This window comes from Anarrhichthys ocellatus, unplaced genomic scaffold (assembly GCF_004355925.1).
Source record: "Anarrhichthys ocellatus isolate YVR2014 unplaced genomic scaffold, GSC_Weel_1.0 scaffold61, whole genome shotgun sequence".
NCBI classification, from domain to species: domain Eukaryota; kingdom Metazoa; phylum Chordata; class Actinopteri; order Perciformes; family Anarhichadidae; genus Anarrhichthys; species Anarrhichthys ocellatus.
The window spans coordinates 943,333-959,163 of NW_022280091.1; the positions used below are offsets into that span (position 1 = coordinate 943,333).

Below are 15,831 nucleotides of genomic sequence, written 5' to 3' on the forward strand. Positions count from 1 at the left end.
TTTGAGACTGTAACTCGACCCACACTATTTCCTTTCTTTTATGTATTTTACATTATTATATTAAGGGTTTGAACTGTTGCTCAACAAACTGCACAGGTTGAGAGGTGCCTTTAATTCTTTGAACTTTAAAACCATCCATTAATAATTTAAAAAAGATACCTCCTGATTACAACTAATCTTTAAGAAAAATCCATAAAAAATCACTTACTTTAACTGAAAGACTATTTGTCCGATGACAGTCCTCCCTGTGTGCCTGTTATGAGAACAGAATGACCACATTCCAATCTGACCAAACACAACTTTTGTTTTGACTCCAATCCCATGACTCCAGGTGTGTGAGGAAAACCAAGAGCGAAGGAGAAAGCCGGCGACCCAGAAAAGAGGCGTCGAAAAAAAGAAAGAAAGAAAGAGCAGAATTGCCTCCATATGACAAAGTCTGTGAATCACGCAGGTCAATAAAAAGCCACTGACTCACTGTTGAGGAATTTTTAAATGTTATCAGGGAATATGAATTTGGAGGCCGATCAAAAGGCGCTGTTAAAAATTAGCCCGACTGTAACCTGATACAGCTTGTTTCACATCTGGACAAACACAGCTGCATCTCTTAACTTTGCAGACTATGAGTTCACTGGGAAGAAGCGTCGCAGGCTGGAATAAAAGAGCAAATGAGCCAATACTCACGACTTTGAAATGATGATAACTCTCAGCAGGAAGTCCCTCTCCGATCTTATTGAATACCAGATGCTCCTCTCCACTGCCCCGGTCTTTTCTCCTTATTTCTCTCTCTCTCTTCACCCTCGCCTCGCAGCTGTAATATAATTAGGAGGAGAGTGTGACAGAACCAGTGCTGAGTTTAAAATCTCCTTATTAGTGGAGAGCTGTCGTATTAGACCCCCAACACACGCCCAACTCCTGCTCTCACTCTCTGACACTATGACACCCAGCTGCTGCCAGATGTGTGGCATGTGCTCTTCTTTCAGGTCAGTCTCATAATTTAGTCTCCTCTTCTGTGCGGAACAGACAGGTATATGTGTCCTGTGTAATCTCACTCTGCTGCCGGATCCAGTTTCTCCTCAAAACTTGAGTTGTAGACCTTTTTCATCTTTCTCTGCTTCTCACTGCCCCTCACAAACGCAGCTCTCAGCCTCAACACACCATATTTAAAAAAAAAAAGAAGAAGAAAAACTGCCTGGTTAGAGAATGCAGAAAGATAATAATTCAAATTTAAAGGTAAAGTGTTGAAGAGCAGCCGAAAATATGACTGTGTTTATGAGCTCCACTACATGTATCTGATGGCTGTAGTTATTCTGATTGAGATTCATACACAAACATATGGATCAGTGTCCGACGTATGATGCATTTCTATAGATTGGACAACTTCACAGTGTATAAAGTAGTGGGCTCCACTTCCAGCTGCAATAAATACTGCTTCAATCAGAAACTATTATGGAGTATAGAGTTTACACTCTGACTTACTTACTGTAACACCTTATAAAGAAATACTCAAGTATAGGTCCTGGATTCAAAACGTTAGTGAAAGTACAGAAGTACTGACAACACAGTGTATTCACAGAGCCAGAAGTACAAGTAATCAGTCAGTGTTGTATTGTATTATTATGTTGTTGGATCATTTCTATTGATGCATTACGAGTAAGCTGAACTTAAATGCAAAAGCTGCCATCCATTGGTTGAGCGACGGACATTTACTATTTTGATGAAAGTCAAGCAAAAATGACTAATATCTTGTCTTACAACATTGTAAATGAGCCAAATTCAGTTTGATTAATCAGCATAATAATCAGCAGACTAATTGTGTAATTGTTAGTTGTAGCCCTTGTAGCAGGTTGAGGTGACGCTACTTTTAATGACTTCATATGCTTTCAGGTATAGTTTCATCTATATCAATGCATGTATATAAAGTATTCTTTTTCTGAAAAGCAACAAGAAACCATCACTGTAAAAGAAATGTAGTGAAGTAAAAGGTATAACATTTCCTTCAGAAAATGTGAAGTAGAAAGTGGCAGTAAATGGAAAAACTCAAGTAAAGTGAAGTTTCTCATAATTGTAGTACAGTACATTCTTTTCCACCACTGGACACTTCAGGGGATATTAGACATTTAATCCACAATGTTTTCAAACACACAACATGTTTTCTACACCAGATTCATGGTTAAAAAGATCAATTTAAAGATCCAATATGTTCTTTAATGTTGTTGCTTCTTGCAATCCGAGATGCTAATGAATCAATGTTTTTAAGGATTTGTACACTTTACTCCCCAGGATAGAGGGGAGATAAGGAGAGGGGATATGAAATGGACTGAATTATTCTTCATTGACTGGCATCCAGATGTTATTCCAGCTCACTGCGTCTGTTTTTCATGCTGTGGCTGAGGTGAGGTCAGAGTTGGCCACTAATGCAGCCAAGAGAGAAAATGGTGAAAGAGTGATGTGGAGAGAGGAGAGAGGAGAGAGAAGACAGGAGGGGTGAAGGAGGGGTAAAGAAAAACAGACAAACAACCGAGGGTTAAAATGATAATAACAACCGCCGCACATCAACATCTGCACGCTGAGTTACTGCTGTGAAGAAGTCACAATCATCAGCCACAGCTGGTTCACATTACCAACTGGCAGTTTGGCACCTTTCAGCTGGATTCCAGCCTCTCATACACACACACACACACAGACACACACACACACACACACACACACACACACATACACACACACACACACACACACACACACACACACACACACACACAAACCACATTCTTTCTCTCTCGCTGCTCGAGTCCATTGCTTCCCCTGTCTTTTAAAAACCACATGACGAGGTGTGCGTTCATGGCTCACACTTTTGTTTCTCCAACACTGTCCCGCTGTGGAGGAAAGCCAACATTGCACTTCCCTTCGCAACCAGAGGCTGACGTAAGAGAAATAATGCAACCAGAAAAAAATCCCTCTTAACACAATACAAAGCAAGTTAGGGGCCAACGTTTGTACCATTTTATTTCTATGTGGATGTGTCCTGGTGGTGTGCAATGCTTTCAGGCTTTAATGTTAAATGTCAGTTTTGAATGTTCTTTTCATTTCAATCAGGAGAGACAAGTCAGATAAAGAAAAGATAATTGTTTATTGTGAACAAATGATATGTGATGATAAAGTCTTCAGAGTCTGTGGCGCTAGGACTCTACAGGGAGATTTGTAATCGAGGGGCGTCTGCCCTGAGCAGCAGCAACATAAATCCCCCTGTGTAGTCCAGACACTGGTGGTGATGGTGGCTGATGAGGCTGATAGAATGATGAGTTGATGAAACTGATGGATCTGCGAAGATTGGGCGGAGGTGGTGAGGTGGAGGGTTGCGTAACAGCAGCAAGAACGTACTGAAGGTAGAGAGTCATATTTAAAAAGAGACAGCAGCAAGATGATAGGCCGACGATGTAATTGTGTCATTGTGCTATTGGATAGAAGAGACCAGCTGATCTAGACAGCTGATCAACATGATCAACAGCCCCAAACAATAACAGCAATGAAATAATAAGCGTGTATGCGTGAGGAGTGATCGGCAGAAGTATGGGAAATAAACGATGGGTTTAGGTATGCGAGAGTATAGTCTTCCTGACTTACGCTAGAGCTTCATTAGTGCTCCCAAAAGTCTCAAAATAAACAGAACATTTTGAGGAAGTGGTTGTGCCAGAAACAGGAAGCCCAGCACTGCATTGTATGTACCAAGACAAACTGAAACACTGAATAGATACAACCTCAATGAGGTAGACTAATAGCGTCCACAGAAAAACCCCAAGGATCACAACATGGAGGCTCGACAAGTTTGGCATCTTTCTTTCATGTGGACCTGGATGTTTGTCTTTTTCTTCCTAGCTGTGTGCTCAGGACTGGAATCACCAAGTAAGCCATCGAAACTATATTTTTGACAATGTACTTATGGAGTAAAGTTTGAAACTTGGTAGAAACAACTTTGTGGATCACTAATGTAACTCTCCGATTGTTTGCCGTCAAGGAAGTTTAGATATGTGTTTTTTTAGCATCACATCAACGATTATTTTCATTACCAATGTACTTTTTTTTAGGAATCATATACAGTATTCTACCTTATCTATAAATGTAACAAAAGGAAAGTGTTCCAATTGCTTCTTTTGTCCAACCAAAACCAGGCAAACATTCTTCATAATAATGATGTGAAAGGGAGAAAAACAGCAAATTCACACATTTGACAAACTCTAGAGAACGTTTTTGCTTAACAACTGAAGGACTTCCCGAGTAATCGACAAATCATTTCAGCTCTAATATGAACCTCTATGTCCCCTCACAGAACTCCGCCTGAAAAACACAGTCTTTGTGGCCTTTGCAGGCGAAGAGCTCAACCTGAGCTGTGAGCTGATGATGCCAGCAAACCAAAGCAGCGACGACCTGACGTGCTCCGATCCGCTCCACAAACAGATCTTTACACGTACCATCAACGAGAACGTCCAGCCGGAAACATCTGATCTGATATTGGAGCTGAAAAACGTGACCAGTTCAGGAGAATACAGTTGCCAATATAAAACAGCCAAAGTGTACTGGTACCTTCGAGTGAGAAGTGAGTATGAAAAGGAGAGAATGTGAATGAAAAAATGAGGTTGAAGTGAACAGTTGTTTGAGTTTTGTTGGCAACGTTTGATTGAATGATATCCATGAACACATAGTGTGGTAATTTCTTGGGAAACCAGCAAAGAAAAAGTGAGGTAGTGGTGGGACAGGAAGCCAATGCTGAAGTGGCTGAAACTTGTATTTAGTTAATGATCTCGATCTCTAGTTTCAAGTATTCTTCAATACATCATGATGTTCATTCAGTAAATGATGGTCCATTTAGAATCAAATAGACCATTAACCAGGGTATGCTTTAGGGCGGGGCTACCTTATGATTGACAGGTCGTTACCAAGGCGTTGTCTAGTCTGGGAGTTGTCAGTGTTGTCGTCTTACAACTTTAACCCTTTCACAGTGAGTTTTCAGTTCATGAAAATGAACTGTAACATTTTAGTCACCTAAAAATGTCTGATTCAGCGTTTGTACTTAGCTCCACCCTCTGGTGTCACTTCTGTTTGCAAATAAACAAGATGGCGTCGGCCAAAACGCCGAACGGCTTCAAGTAGTCAGTCCACAAACCAATAGGTGACGTCACAGTGACTACTTCCACCTCTTATATGCAGTCTATGGTGTAAAGTTTGAGTGGACATGGGATTTCAATAGTTCAACCAACTGATGGTTTAATTTGGAGAATAGTAAGAGCCCACCAAGAAAAAAAATCTCATAAAAAATGTACAGAATTTTGTGCCAGAAATATATATATATTTCTTTATTGTCCCTTCAGATTTAAGGTGGGACCCCTCGGAGGGTGTTTTTCCAGGGGACAGGGACCTCGACACAGAACTCATCGCAGTCACCGTCTTCACCGGTGTGCTGCTGGTTTTCAGTGTGGTCGGCTCAGTGTATGTCTTCAGAGGACATGGGGTAAGATGTGTCCTGCTCAGGACCTCAGACATTAAGAAACAGCATGTTGTAATGTCTCAATATTGCTTGTGTTATGACAGATGAGTTTCTGAAGCTCTAGATGAGGTTGAGTGTTTTTAATGTACAATTTATATTTAGTCAATCGACACAAAATTAGCTATTTGGTGGTTGTCCTGAAACTTCTTCTTAATATAGAGCAGCTGAGATACATCTGTGACTAGCAACCACAAACTCAAATCAAACCTTCCCTTTGTGAGTAAGGTCATTGAAACGGTGGTGTACAGGAACTAAGTCACCCCCTAAACTCAAAGGATTCACCAATTCATTAATAAAGAATTAAATATATAGACACACTGGAAAACTGGGCTGGAATCCTGCTATATCACAAGATCAAAATGACTTTTAGCCTAGTTTGTGCGTTATTATCCAGTTTTTGTCATTATTAATGTTTCTTTCAATGCATTAAATTGCCATCGTTTAGACAGACTGCCTCACTGAATGTGGCAACCGTGGCAGAAAACAAAAGCAGAACATAGAAGAAAGGAAAGAAGAAGAGATGGAGGAAGACAACGTGGATGTGATAACAGCACCGTCTACGTCTTTCTATGCTGTAAGCATCTTTCTGCTCATCAGTGTAAAGATAGACAAATATTTCACTTGAATTCAATGCTGCCACGTCATTTTTGTCCATCGCCTTCCCTGCATTCACATGTTTATCTTTATATTTCTTGTAAACTGATATGGGAAATTCTCACAGAGTCTACAGACTCGGCCCAGGTCCATTTATGATATGCTGGACCACTCAGCTGTCAGCAAAGAGCCAGACCGAAGCCAAGCTAAACCCAAGGAACCCAAAGAAACGGTCAGTGTGGACTTCAGGTGCTTCATCATGTTTCTCTGTTATCAGCGGAAAGTAATTCAACATGCAGTTGGTGACCTGTCTTCTGCTTCCTCCACAGGTGGCAGAGACCACACAAGACCAGCATGAAGGCGTATTTGAGTCTGTCTATGAGAATTTTTGAATCAGAGATAAACTTGTTCCAACAGAATGAGATATTTATATTAGTGGCTGAGATGATCTCAGTTTGCTTTGCTGAGTTATTGTCACATGTTATCAGAAAGTATTTACATTCTTTAAAGTGAAAGTAACAAAAAAACACAATGTAAAAAATACATGTAAATTTGTCAAGCAAAAACACAAAAGTATTATCAGCAAATAATACTCCATTATGCAGGCAAATTGTGCAATGTATTATTTTATTACTAAGGATATATTAACATTCTGTTTGGTTGAGGTGTAGCTAGGCTGATAACTAGTAACTAGTAACTATTTTACTGTAAAAATCCACCGCATAACAATCCTGCATTGTTAATAATGAGCTGTGAAACCAATGTAGTGGAGTAAAATGTACAATAAAATGAAAATCACAATGTTTCCCTCTATATAGTAAAAGATAAAATAGTATAAGTAAAGTATCTCAGAGTTTTACTACAGAAATTGAAATAAATAGTCTCAGTCTGAATTATGTTTGTTTTTGTAGCATATCTCCTTATTTGGGCATTTCCGTCTGTGATAAGAACCATCCTGACCAATGACATTGCAAGGCATCGATTCTACGAGCCAATGACAACGCTCTTGTCAGTTGGACTTCCTGGTTTGTTCTGCTTTTCTACATTGATCATGGCTGCAGAGGGCGATTTTCTGGCGAGATACCGTGCTGTTTCAAATAAACTAAAAAAGTAAGGTTGAATTACAGTACTCCAAATAGAAAGAGGACTGAATATCAGCGTTAGCGTAACATCTCTTGACAATAATGCTACAAATATACACAGCTAGCGCTTATAAGCTAAGTTAAGCTAATAGTTAGCATGTCCCTGTCATGACTGTCAGCATCACATGACGCTGTTTACCGTTACCTTTAAGTGCTTGTAATGTAGTTTCTAAGGAAATATCATGTTACTAGATTGTAATTGTTGATTGCAGGTTAATTAAAAGTAGTAACTGATGTGTAGTTACTTGACAGCTAGCGTTACCGGTGTGGCTAACGTTAGCTATAGTGGCTAAACTAGCGAAGCACACATTCATTCTTCTGTTTAGCACGTAAACAGTTACCTGAAGCGTATTTGCTGGCTTGCTAAATGTCTAATTGTGATGTTTTAGAAATGTTAAATACTTGTGTTTCCTTGTGGCAGACGTTTTCTCCGGAAGCCCAATGTAGCGGAGGCGAGTGAGCAGTTTGGTAAGTGTCTCTGTCAGTCACTGCACAACCTACCGCTACCTTTACACTTACAAAGGACCAATCCCAACGTACCCCCTGCGGCCTTAAACCCTGAACCCTCAGAAACTTACTGTTGTCACCTGGTAAATGGTTGAGTGTGAGAGACCGTAAGGGCTTAAAATGAGGCAAATACGAATTGGACAGCACTGTGCTAGGTCCGTGAGTTTGGAGATTGGGATTGGGCCAATGAGAATATATATTTTACTGTTTTCACTTTGTGTTTTTAGGTCAGTTAGCTAAGGAGCTGAAGCAGCAGGACTGCCTTCAGTATGCTGCCTTCTGTAACCTGGCCATGGCTCGGTGAGTCAACACCTATGTTCTTGTATCGCTTAAGTACACTTGTATATGTATTCTCATACCTTTTGCACCAGATTGACCAGGAATCATCTCAGTCACAATACAGGAGACATTCTGTGGCCAAAAGCATTCAGCCACCTTTGTCCACATGCGTTTGTGTACTTGCGTTGCTCCCAATTCTGCAGAAAGCTTTCCCAGAAGTGCGGAGGCTGTTGTAGCAGCTTTAGATGAGATGTTCAAGACCCACATATGGTTGTAGTTTTACAGGTGTTCACATAGTTTCAGCCATGTACTGTACTTAAAGTCCTACCTTCAAATCACAGAAGATCCCTCAAGTAACTGCTGTTTCTTTAAAAAGCATGTAAATGTAATTTGTGACACGTCGATCCCACTCAAGGGCTCGACCGGAACCATCAAACATTTACTAAAATGTCTGTGCATTAATTTAGTAATTTGTCAGATCCCCACTAGCATGTCGGGCACAGCGTTATCGTGTTTGTTACAAACATTTGAAACTCTTGCTACTCTGTTTTCAGCCCAATAAACGCTGACTGGTCTAATGGCGATCACATGTTTACTGTTGACCTATTGGATTGTGTGTCGCACACCCTGAATATCCTGACTGCAGGTGTGAGCAGACTCTTTTCAACGCTCCCGGAGAGGCTCTGGCGTTGACCGATGCTGCCCGCCTCTTTCTCTCATCTGAGAAGGAGAACAGGGCGCTGCAAGCCCCGGGTTTTGATGAGCACCTTCAAGCTGCTCTCAACTGCTACAGTTTTGCCATCAAGGTACATGATGACTCCTAGTTTTATTTCAAGTGCTTGAAGCAACAGTTTTTCTCTGAAAATATCTGGGAAATGAAAGTTGTAGGATATTTTATGTAAATGTAGTAGTTTATTAAGGGTTTCAGAGTAGATCATGGAGTACATTCCTGTATTGCTTCCACATTTCTAAAGAGACCGTAAGATAATGCTGATGTGCAAATGGCTTACAGGTGCACATTGAGATGAACCAGCCTGTGATGGCAGCCAGCCTGTGTCTAGAACTTGGCAATGCTCTCAAGGTAAAACTCGGCTCCAAGCCGTCCTGAAAGATAAATGAACTTGATCTTTGCTTTTGATTTTGACTTGATGTACTGCTATTCGAATGACAAGTTAATCTCAACTCCTCCTCTGGTCTCAATAGGAGATGAACAGACCAGGAGAGGCCATCGTTCACTTCCAGAGGGCTGCAGAGCTGCAAACACAGACGCCGATTGAAGCTCTGCTGTCGATGGGAGAAATAGCCACGTGTAAAATTCTCACCCGTGAGTTCGGTGCTGTCTGTTTACATCGGATACATAGCTGATGAGTGTTTTACGTGCACATGTGATTTGACTCAATTATCTAGAGTTTACACTTCTCTTGTGGTTTTTGCAGGCGACTACGACGGTGCTCTGTCGGTGTTCACAGAGATGCAGCTGATGTGCCAGGAGAGAGGACTGCAGCTACCGGGCATCAACACCCCTGTTGGTGAGGCTTTGCATTTATCTACAAGCTCTACCTGCTTAAAATAATCATATGTATTTTCAATGCTGAGATCAAAAGCTGGATGTTTAAACAAACTCAAGAAAAATACACCAGGATCAGTGCTCAGAGGCGGTGTCTCACTTTCTGATGTAATATCGTTGTTGCATTTTATTTGATTTTATTTCTTCATTTTCCTGGAAAAGGGGCATTTTTGGACATTGTGGCAAAATGTGAAATCTCCAGAGTTCTGCTGCTGATGTTACTTGAGGTAAGCATGTTGATTTCATATAGAAATACAAGACATTGCCAGAAAACTATCTTTATCACAGGGAAGTGGAGAATATGGCCTCAATAAGGGACAATCTTTTGTATCAAACAGTGTATCAAACAGTTCTGTTCATTTCAAAGCTATGTTTTATAGTTAGTTGTGATGAAACACTGTGTACCCCGTTTAAAGTACTGTTACCACTGATACACAGCAACATGAACACTGTGCAGACCAGTTACATAAAAAAACACTTCCACATCAACAACGACGCAACACAAAACATTGCATCACCGATGCCAAGTATTGATATTGTATCCCAGTACTGATGCATCCCACATCTGTACATGACTTCCTGGTGCAGCAGCACTTTAATTGGTCCGACGTTGCTTGTTTTCCCGAGCAGCCCCCACCTCAGAAGTTGTTACCAGAACATGCCCAGACCCTGGAGAGATACGCATGGGAGTCTTTTGACCCTCACAGCCAAGGTAAAAGCACCTCAATAGCCATCTGTTATTCAAGCAAAAAACACATGAATTATATGTGCTTGTCTTTTCACTGTGAATCACATATTTGGTAATCATGGGTCTTGTCCTCTCCTTCAGTGACCTTCTTGCCCGAGAATGTTTTCCTGCTCCTGCAGTCAGTAGTGGTGAGTTTTATCATCCACATACTTCTACATTTCACAGGATTTCCTGATCCTTCATACAGGAAAAATAATGGAGTCTGTCTTCCCTTGCCAATGGAATGATTATTTTTGTTCCATTAGCAGTGGTGTCAGTGCGTGTAGTCTTTTAGTACCAGGCCACCAGTATTCAAAGTTCTTGATTGATATTTATTGACTTAAATCAAAAGATTAAAGCTACTTGTTTGGTATGAACAGACTGTATCCACATTATAAATGTGCATAATCACTGACAAGATGCTGAGAACTTGTCAAGGTCATCTGACTCTGCAGTTCTGGTTTATTTCGTGCAGCGTTTAACAGCCAATCTGTTTTGCAGATGGCGTGTCAGGAGAAAGACACAGAGTCCCTCAAATCTCTTCAGACCGAGCTTTGGTGAGCACTCAAAAATGTTAATTTCCATCACGTGATGGGGATCGAGCAGCATTTCTATTGCTTCTCGGTCTGCGTTTTCCGTATTGATTATGTGTCCTTTCTTCTCTCCCCTCAGGCCGTTTCTGACTGCAGAGCAGAATCATCTTCTCCACCTGGTGGTTCAGGAGCGCATCACGCCGTCTGGACAAGGCATTTAGTCAGCTTTACTCCCTTCCTCTGGGAACGATACTTAATATAATGGAACATTCCTGTTTCTGACTGGGTCTGTTGTAAGGCCCAAAGAAGTGTTGTTTTCAAAACCTCGATGTTGTAACTTGCACTGAGAGAAACACCGAACTTTCCCCTCAGAAAGAGAAGTCCCACAGATTTCAAAATCCGTGAAAAGCCGATGGGATTTTGTAGTACTGTGTGTTGCTTCTTTTTTTGTTGTTGTAGAGTTTTTAATTAAAATATAAATTAATTTCAATGAAATCTTGTGTGTTCTCAAGTGAAGGCCACAGAACTGGACCAATGAATACATATTTATTGTGCAACAGTGTTGCAGTTACAGCAGTTTAATAGATGAAACACAAAGGCTTTTGGTATGATTTGTTTTATTATTAAATGATATAGCTTGAATTCCAATGTAATTACAAACAAAACCTATTGCATAGTTTTGAATTATGGCGAAATTAAACATTGACCTCCATCCTGGTTCACTTAAAGTTCACCTGTACACATTGCATGCACTTTTCTTATGATAGCAGCCAACTACACACACAAAATCAAACAACACTCCATACAAAATGTTACAAAAATATAATGGTTACAATGTACATAGATTAAAAAAAGGATACACTATACTTCAGTTGTAAAACGAGGATACATGATTAAAACTACTTGTGCTGTATATTGAGGCTGGTCTTTCCTGATTGTTCAAGTACTACAACAGGACTGTTGTAGCTTTGCCAACATGCTGTACCTTCACAGATGCAGTATATTCTTCCACTCTGGAAACCTGCAGTAGTAACTGTCAGCCTCACCACGTGATTATACAGGATGATAAGCACTTTCATCTCAGAGTATTTTCAACTACTAAATCTCTGAAGGGCTTTTCTCCTCCCACATGGTCAACTTAGTTCGATTCTTAAAGGAGTAGTTGGACATGTGGAAGTATTTCTCTTTCCTTCTTGCAGAGTTGGATGAGAAGGATTATACCACTCTCATTTCTGTTTGGTAAACATGAAGCTATCTGCAGCAGTAGGTTAGCTTAGCTTAGCTTAGCACAATGACTGGTAAACAGCTAGCATGGCTGTCAAAACTACGCTAACCAGCACTTCTAAAGCTCAACTTTCTTCTCGTTGGTTTTGGTCGATGCGTGGCCAACAAACACTGCAGCTCATCGCCCCCAGAAACCACAATTTGTCATTTTTACAATTTGCTTTTTAGCTAGCAGTTTCCAGTTTTTATGCTAAGCTATCCCTCTGCTGGCAGTAGCTTTATACTTAACACAGATATAATGCTGGCATCAACCCTCTCTGCAAGAAAGCTTGTATATTTCAAACTACTCCTTTACAGTACTAATGGATATGGACTATTCTCCAATTGTATATGTAACTACATTTTAAAAGACCATTGATTTATTCATTATTTTATGGATACACTGCTATGAAATAAGCACTTTTAAAAGGTTGCCCCCTCCTCATCACAACCATCATGTTTTAGCCCACACTGCCCTCTCCCTTTAATCAAATAGAAATCTATGAAGTAAAATTGTCAAGTTCAGCCCTTCATGTAATATAAGCATGAGCTCCATTTCAATTTATAATATTCAAAATATAAACAAATGGCTCTTTTAAGCAATCGGACATTATCCTCCCCCGTTTTCCTAGCTGCAGATGTAGATCATCAATCTTAATGTTTTGTTTCCCCCCCCCCCTCCAATTTATGACGCAAATCCCATTCTTTTAATTTCCCAAATTCAAACCGGGATCATGATCCCAGGCCTGACCTCGGTCCTCGGCCCCTTTATCCTCTCACTCGCTCTTCTTCCTTAGGATGAGGTAGGTGATGGTTAAGATGAAGGCGAGGACAAAAGAGATCCAGGCCAGGACATAGGAGTGTCCGTACCCTCCCTTCGTCTCATTGGCGTGGAACTCGGCCGTGTAGACTGAGGCCGCTATCATTATACACAGGCCTGCCAGAGAGAAAAGCGGGAAAAGTTGTCACATGGACGCAGAGGAGGCAATTAAGAAGTCATCCTTTTTCATATTGCGAGATGAGGCTCGTGAACAAGGACGGTGTAGCAGACGGTTCCACTGAAATCACAACTAAAGATGACTGTTTCACCAAGTCATGACAATACATGTTAAAATGTTACTTACTTTTTCTTAAGTTAACGTTCTGAATGCAGGACTTCTACTTGGAACACAAAACTGCACCCGTAATAAAAAAAACATCTCAACTTCATGAGATATTTAGCTCTGCTCTTCCTCGCTTCCTCTGAGAGGAAGTGAATACATTTTAAAGCCGTTTTATGCTCGGTCCTATCAAATGAAATGATTTACAGCTACACAGATGTCTAGAACAACTCTGAAGTCAAGCGTTTAGCAGCACATCCTCCATGGAAAAGTACAAATCTCCGCTACAGGAAGCAAGAAAAATAAATCGATACTTCTTGACGTTTGCCTCCGGGTTACTTACAGGCGACTAGCTGTAAAATGCCAGTGAAGGTGAACCTCTGGCCCTTGGGCAGGGTGAACAGCTGAGCCACAAACACAAACAAGGCCAGAATGGTGAAAATACAGGCCAGCACTGTGGTGGCCTGCACCGTCTGGAGATATTCTGTAGCAGCAGGACGACAAAACAGACACACAGTCAGTGAAAGGCCCACATCAACACAGGAACAAGGCAATAGCACTGTTTAAATGTCATGCATTATAACTGCTCTATTATTATTAGCATCCATACAATAATCACTGATAACCTCTGAGCACATTGTGTTACAATCCCCTAATCAGCATCTCAACACATTGAATGTCAAGTTGGATCTCGTCAACATGTCAACTTTACCCTCAGGGTAGTTTTTCAGGTTGGTGTAATGCCAGGCGCTATTCGTCAACTCCCATCTGCCCCACAAGTCAGTTGACACTGTATCAGTGATCCACCAGGCCTGAAGACATACGGGAAGATGGGAATAAACACTTATCTAGAATATCAGGGTTCATTTAAATGCTTCAACTTTAGTGCCCCCTTATGTGAGCTCTTACTAAGTTTGTTTTCTAGCACTTAGACCTGCTTTATCATTTTAAAAAGACAAAAATCTCACTTTTTACAATATGGGACCATTAAATATTCCATAAGAGCTGGTTAACACTGTGGGTGGCAAAATACAGAAAAAAAGCATATATTTTGGCATTTGACGCCTGGGTATTTCCATACAGAAATACATATTGCTTGAGGAGTATGAAGGATCTTGCAAGTGCCTTTTGGACGGTATTTATTACCTCATTTAAAACCCTTTTGTTCTTCCTTTCAGCACTGGGGGGGGGGGGAGTTAAATGAGAAAACAAGAGAGAGAGAACAATAATCCACTCACGTTATCAATGACGGCCACCAGGAGCAGGATGATGGTGGTGATGTGCAGAACAACGATTCCAGCCAGCATCAACATCGTGGCCTTTTGTAAACTGTTAATAACAAGTGGGAAAAAAGGACGCACGCCGTTATTTATTATCCAGCGTGTAGGCACGAGGGAAAGTCAATTCACACAGCTGTCCCAAATTATTACGGGACACTCGAAACAGAAAGAAAAGAAAAAAGAAACACTGACAGAGAGGAGAGCCGTTGCATGCGAGCCCAAACTCGCCCCAGAAGTCTCGCAGACGGACACAATTTTGAATCACGCACATCTGCTATCTCTCACACACACACACACGCACACACACCTCACACAACCGGTTTCTCATCTTTAAAAAAAGGTTTATTTACATTAGCAGGCCCCAGAAACACTTATCTATTTGCTTAACGACTCGTTATTTTTTCTCGGCTTTAGTCCGTTTCCGTCGACAAGAAAGGCGCTCTTGTTTAGACGGTGTTAGGGCATTCCTCAAACGGGCTGCGCTCCGTTACGCACACACACACACGCACACGCACACACAGGGCCTGTACTAGAGTCAACAACTTTGAAAAGAGCGCGAGAACACGACGACAGAAAACAATAATAAACACAGCTCTAACTTATCTACACGCATATAAACACTGTCGTCTGTTCAACTCAATGACCGTCCTCAGAGGTTAGCGCTGCGTGGTCTTTCAAAAAAATGTTTTGCGCTCATCCGCACAATTCTTCAAAGCGCTGGTTGGAAAATCTGTAGTTAACTTTTCTGCACTCTACGCAACAAAAAATAACAAATACTTTCACAAATGATGCGCGAGAGCGTTTTCACGGCGCGCGGTGCGTAAAACACAACTTCACAAAGTGTAAACAACGTGGATTAAAAGTTACCTGAAAGTGCTTTGACGCACGGCGATTTTGGGAATGTGAAACAGCGTAGACCCACCCAGCTTTGAATTCACAGCACACACATCACCCTGTTTTCCCTCTCCATTCCCTCTCTTTCCTCTCACCAAGCCCCACCCATGAAGTTTCTTTTTTCTCTCTCCCCCTTTCAATGAAATGTCCAGACGGTTGTTCCTTCAGCTCCAAACTGCGCGTAAAGAGGATCACTCATTTAAAAATCATTCAGACTTTTGTATTCCTCAGATCCCCACAGCTTGTTAACAGCAGCAAGATGACAAGAAGCATGTGCAGGAACATGATTTTTCCTCACATGAGCTCTTAGTAATCCAATTATGCGACACTTTGTGGCAAAATATAAAAATACATATATATTGATAGAATATATAATGATACATCATATATACACACAGAATAT

The 15,831-nt window shown here is 41.0% G+C and overlaps 2 protein-coding genes across 2 annotated transcripts; one reads left to right on the top strand and one right to left on the bottom strand.

Annotated features, from left to right (window-relative positions):
• Nucleotides 1–6,549: 6,549 nt before the first annotated feature.
• f8a (coagulation factor VIII associated) lies at nt 6,550–12,316 on the top strand. Its single transcript, XM_031872007.1, has 12 exons — nt 6,550–7,246; nt 7,700–7,746; nt 8,013–8,085; nt 8,711–8,870; nt 9,077–9,145; nt 9,268–9,388; nt 9,501–9,593; nt 9,794–9,858; nt 10,262–10,343; nt 10,461–10,507; nt 10,860–10,915; nt 11,031–12,316. Exons 1-12 carry the CDS (start codon nt 7,032–7,034, stop codon nt 11,110–11,112), a joined length of 1,110 nt encoding a protein of 369 aa, XP_031727867.1. The 5' UTR covers nt 6,550–7,031; the 3' UTR covers nt 11,113–12,316.
• Nucleotides 11,492–15,501, bottom strand: LOC116396960 (epithelial membrane protein 1). Its single transcript, XM_031872008.1, has 5 exons — nt 15,402–15,501; nt 14,493–14,583; nt 13,967–14,066; nt 13,598–13,738; nt 11,492–13,091 (listed from the first exon to the last, which is right to left on the bottom strand). The coding sequence occupies exons 2-5, from the start codon at nt 14,565–14,567 to the stop codon at nt 12,931–12,933; spliced, it is 477 nt and encodes a 158-aa protein (XP_031727868.1). The 5' UTR covers nt 14,568–14,583; nt 15,402–15,501; the 3' UTR covers nt 11,492–12,930.
• Between the last annotated feature and the right edge of the window lie 330 nt (nt 15,502–15,831).

Bases quoted from the DNA above. Each gene is read 5' to 3' on its own strand.
- f8a (XM_031872007.1), top strand. From the start codon at position 7,032: ATGTTTGTTTTTGTAGCATATCTCCTTATTTGGGCATTTCCGTCTGTG. The intron at 9,146-9,267 runs GTAAAACTCGGC...TGGTCTCAATAG, and splicing joins AACTTGGCAATGCTCTCAAG to GAGATGAACAGACCAGGAGA. The intron at 9,594-9,793 runs GTGAGGCTTTGC...TTCCTGGAAAAG, and splicing joins GGGCATCAACACCCCTGTTG to GGGCATTTTTGGACATTGTG.
- LOC116396960 (XM_031872008.1), bottom strand. From the start codon at position 14,567: ATGTTGATGCTGGCTGGAATCGTTGTTCTGCACATCACCACCATCATC. The intron at 14,067-14,492 runs GTGAGTGGATTA...GTATGTCTTCAG, and splicing joins TGGTGGCCGTCATTGATAAC to GCCTGGTGGATCACTGATAC. The intron at 13,739-13,966 runs GTAAAGTTGACA...CTGCTGCTACAG, and splicing joins CCTGAAAAACTACCCTGAGG to AATATCTCCAGACGGTGCAG.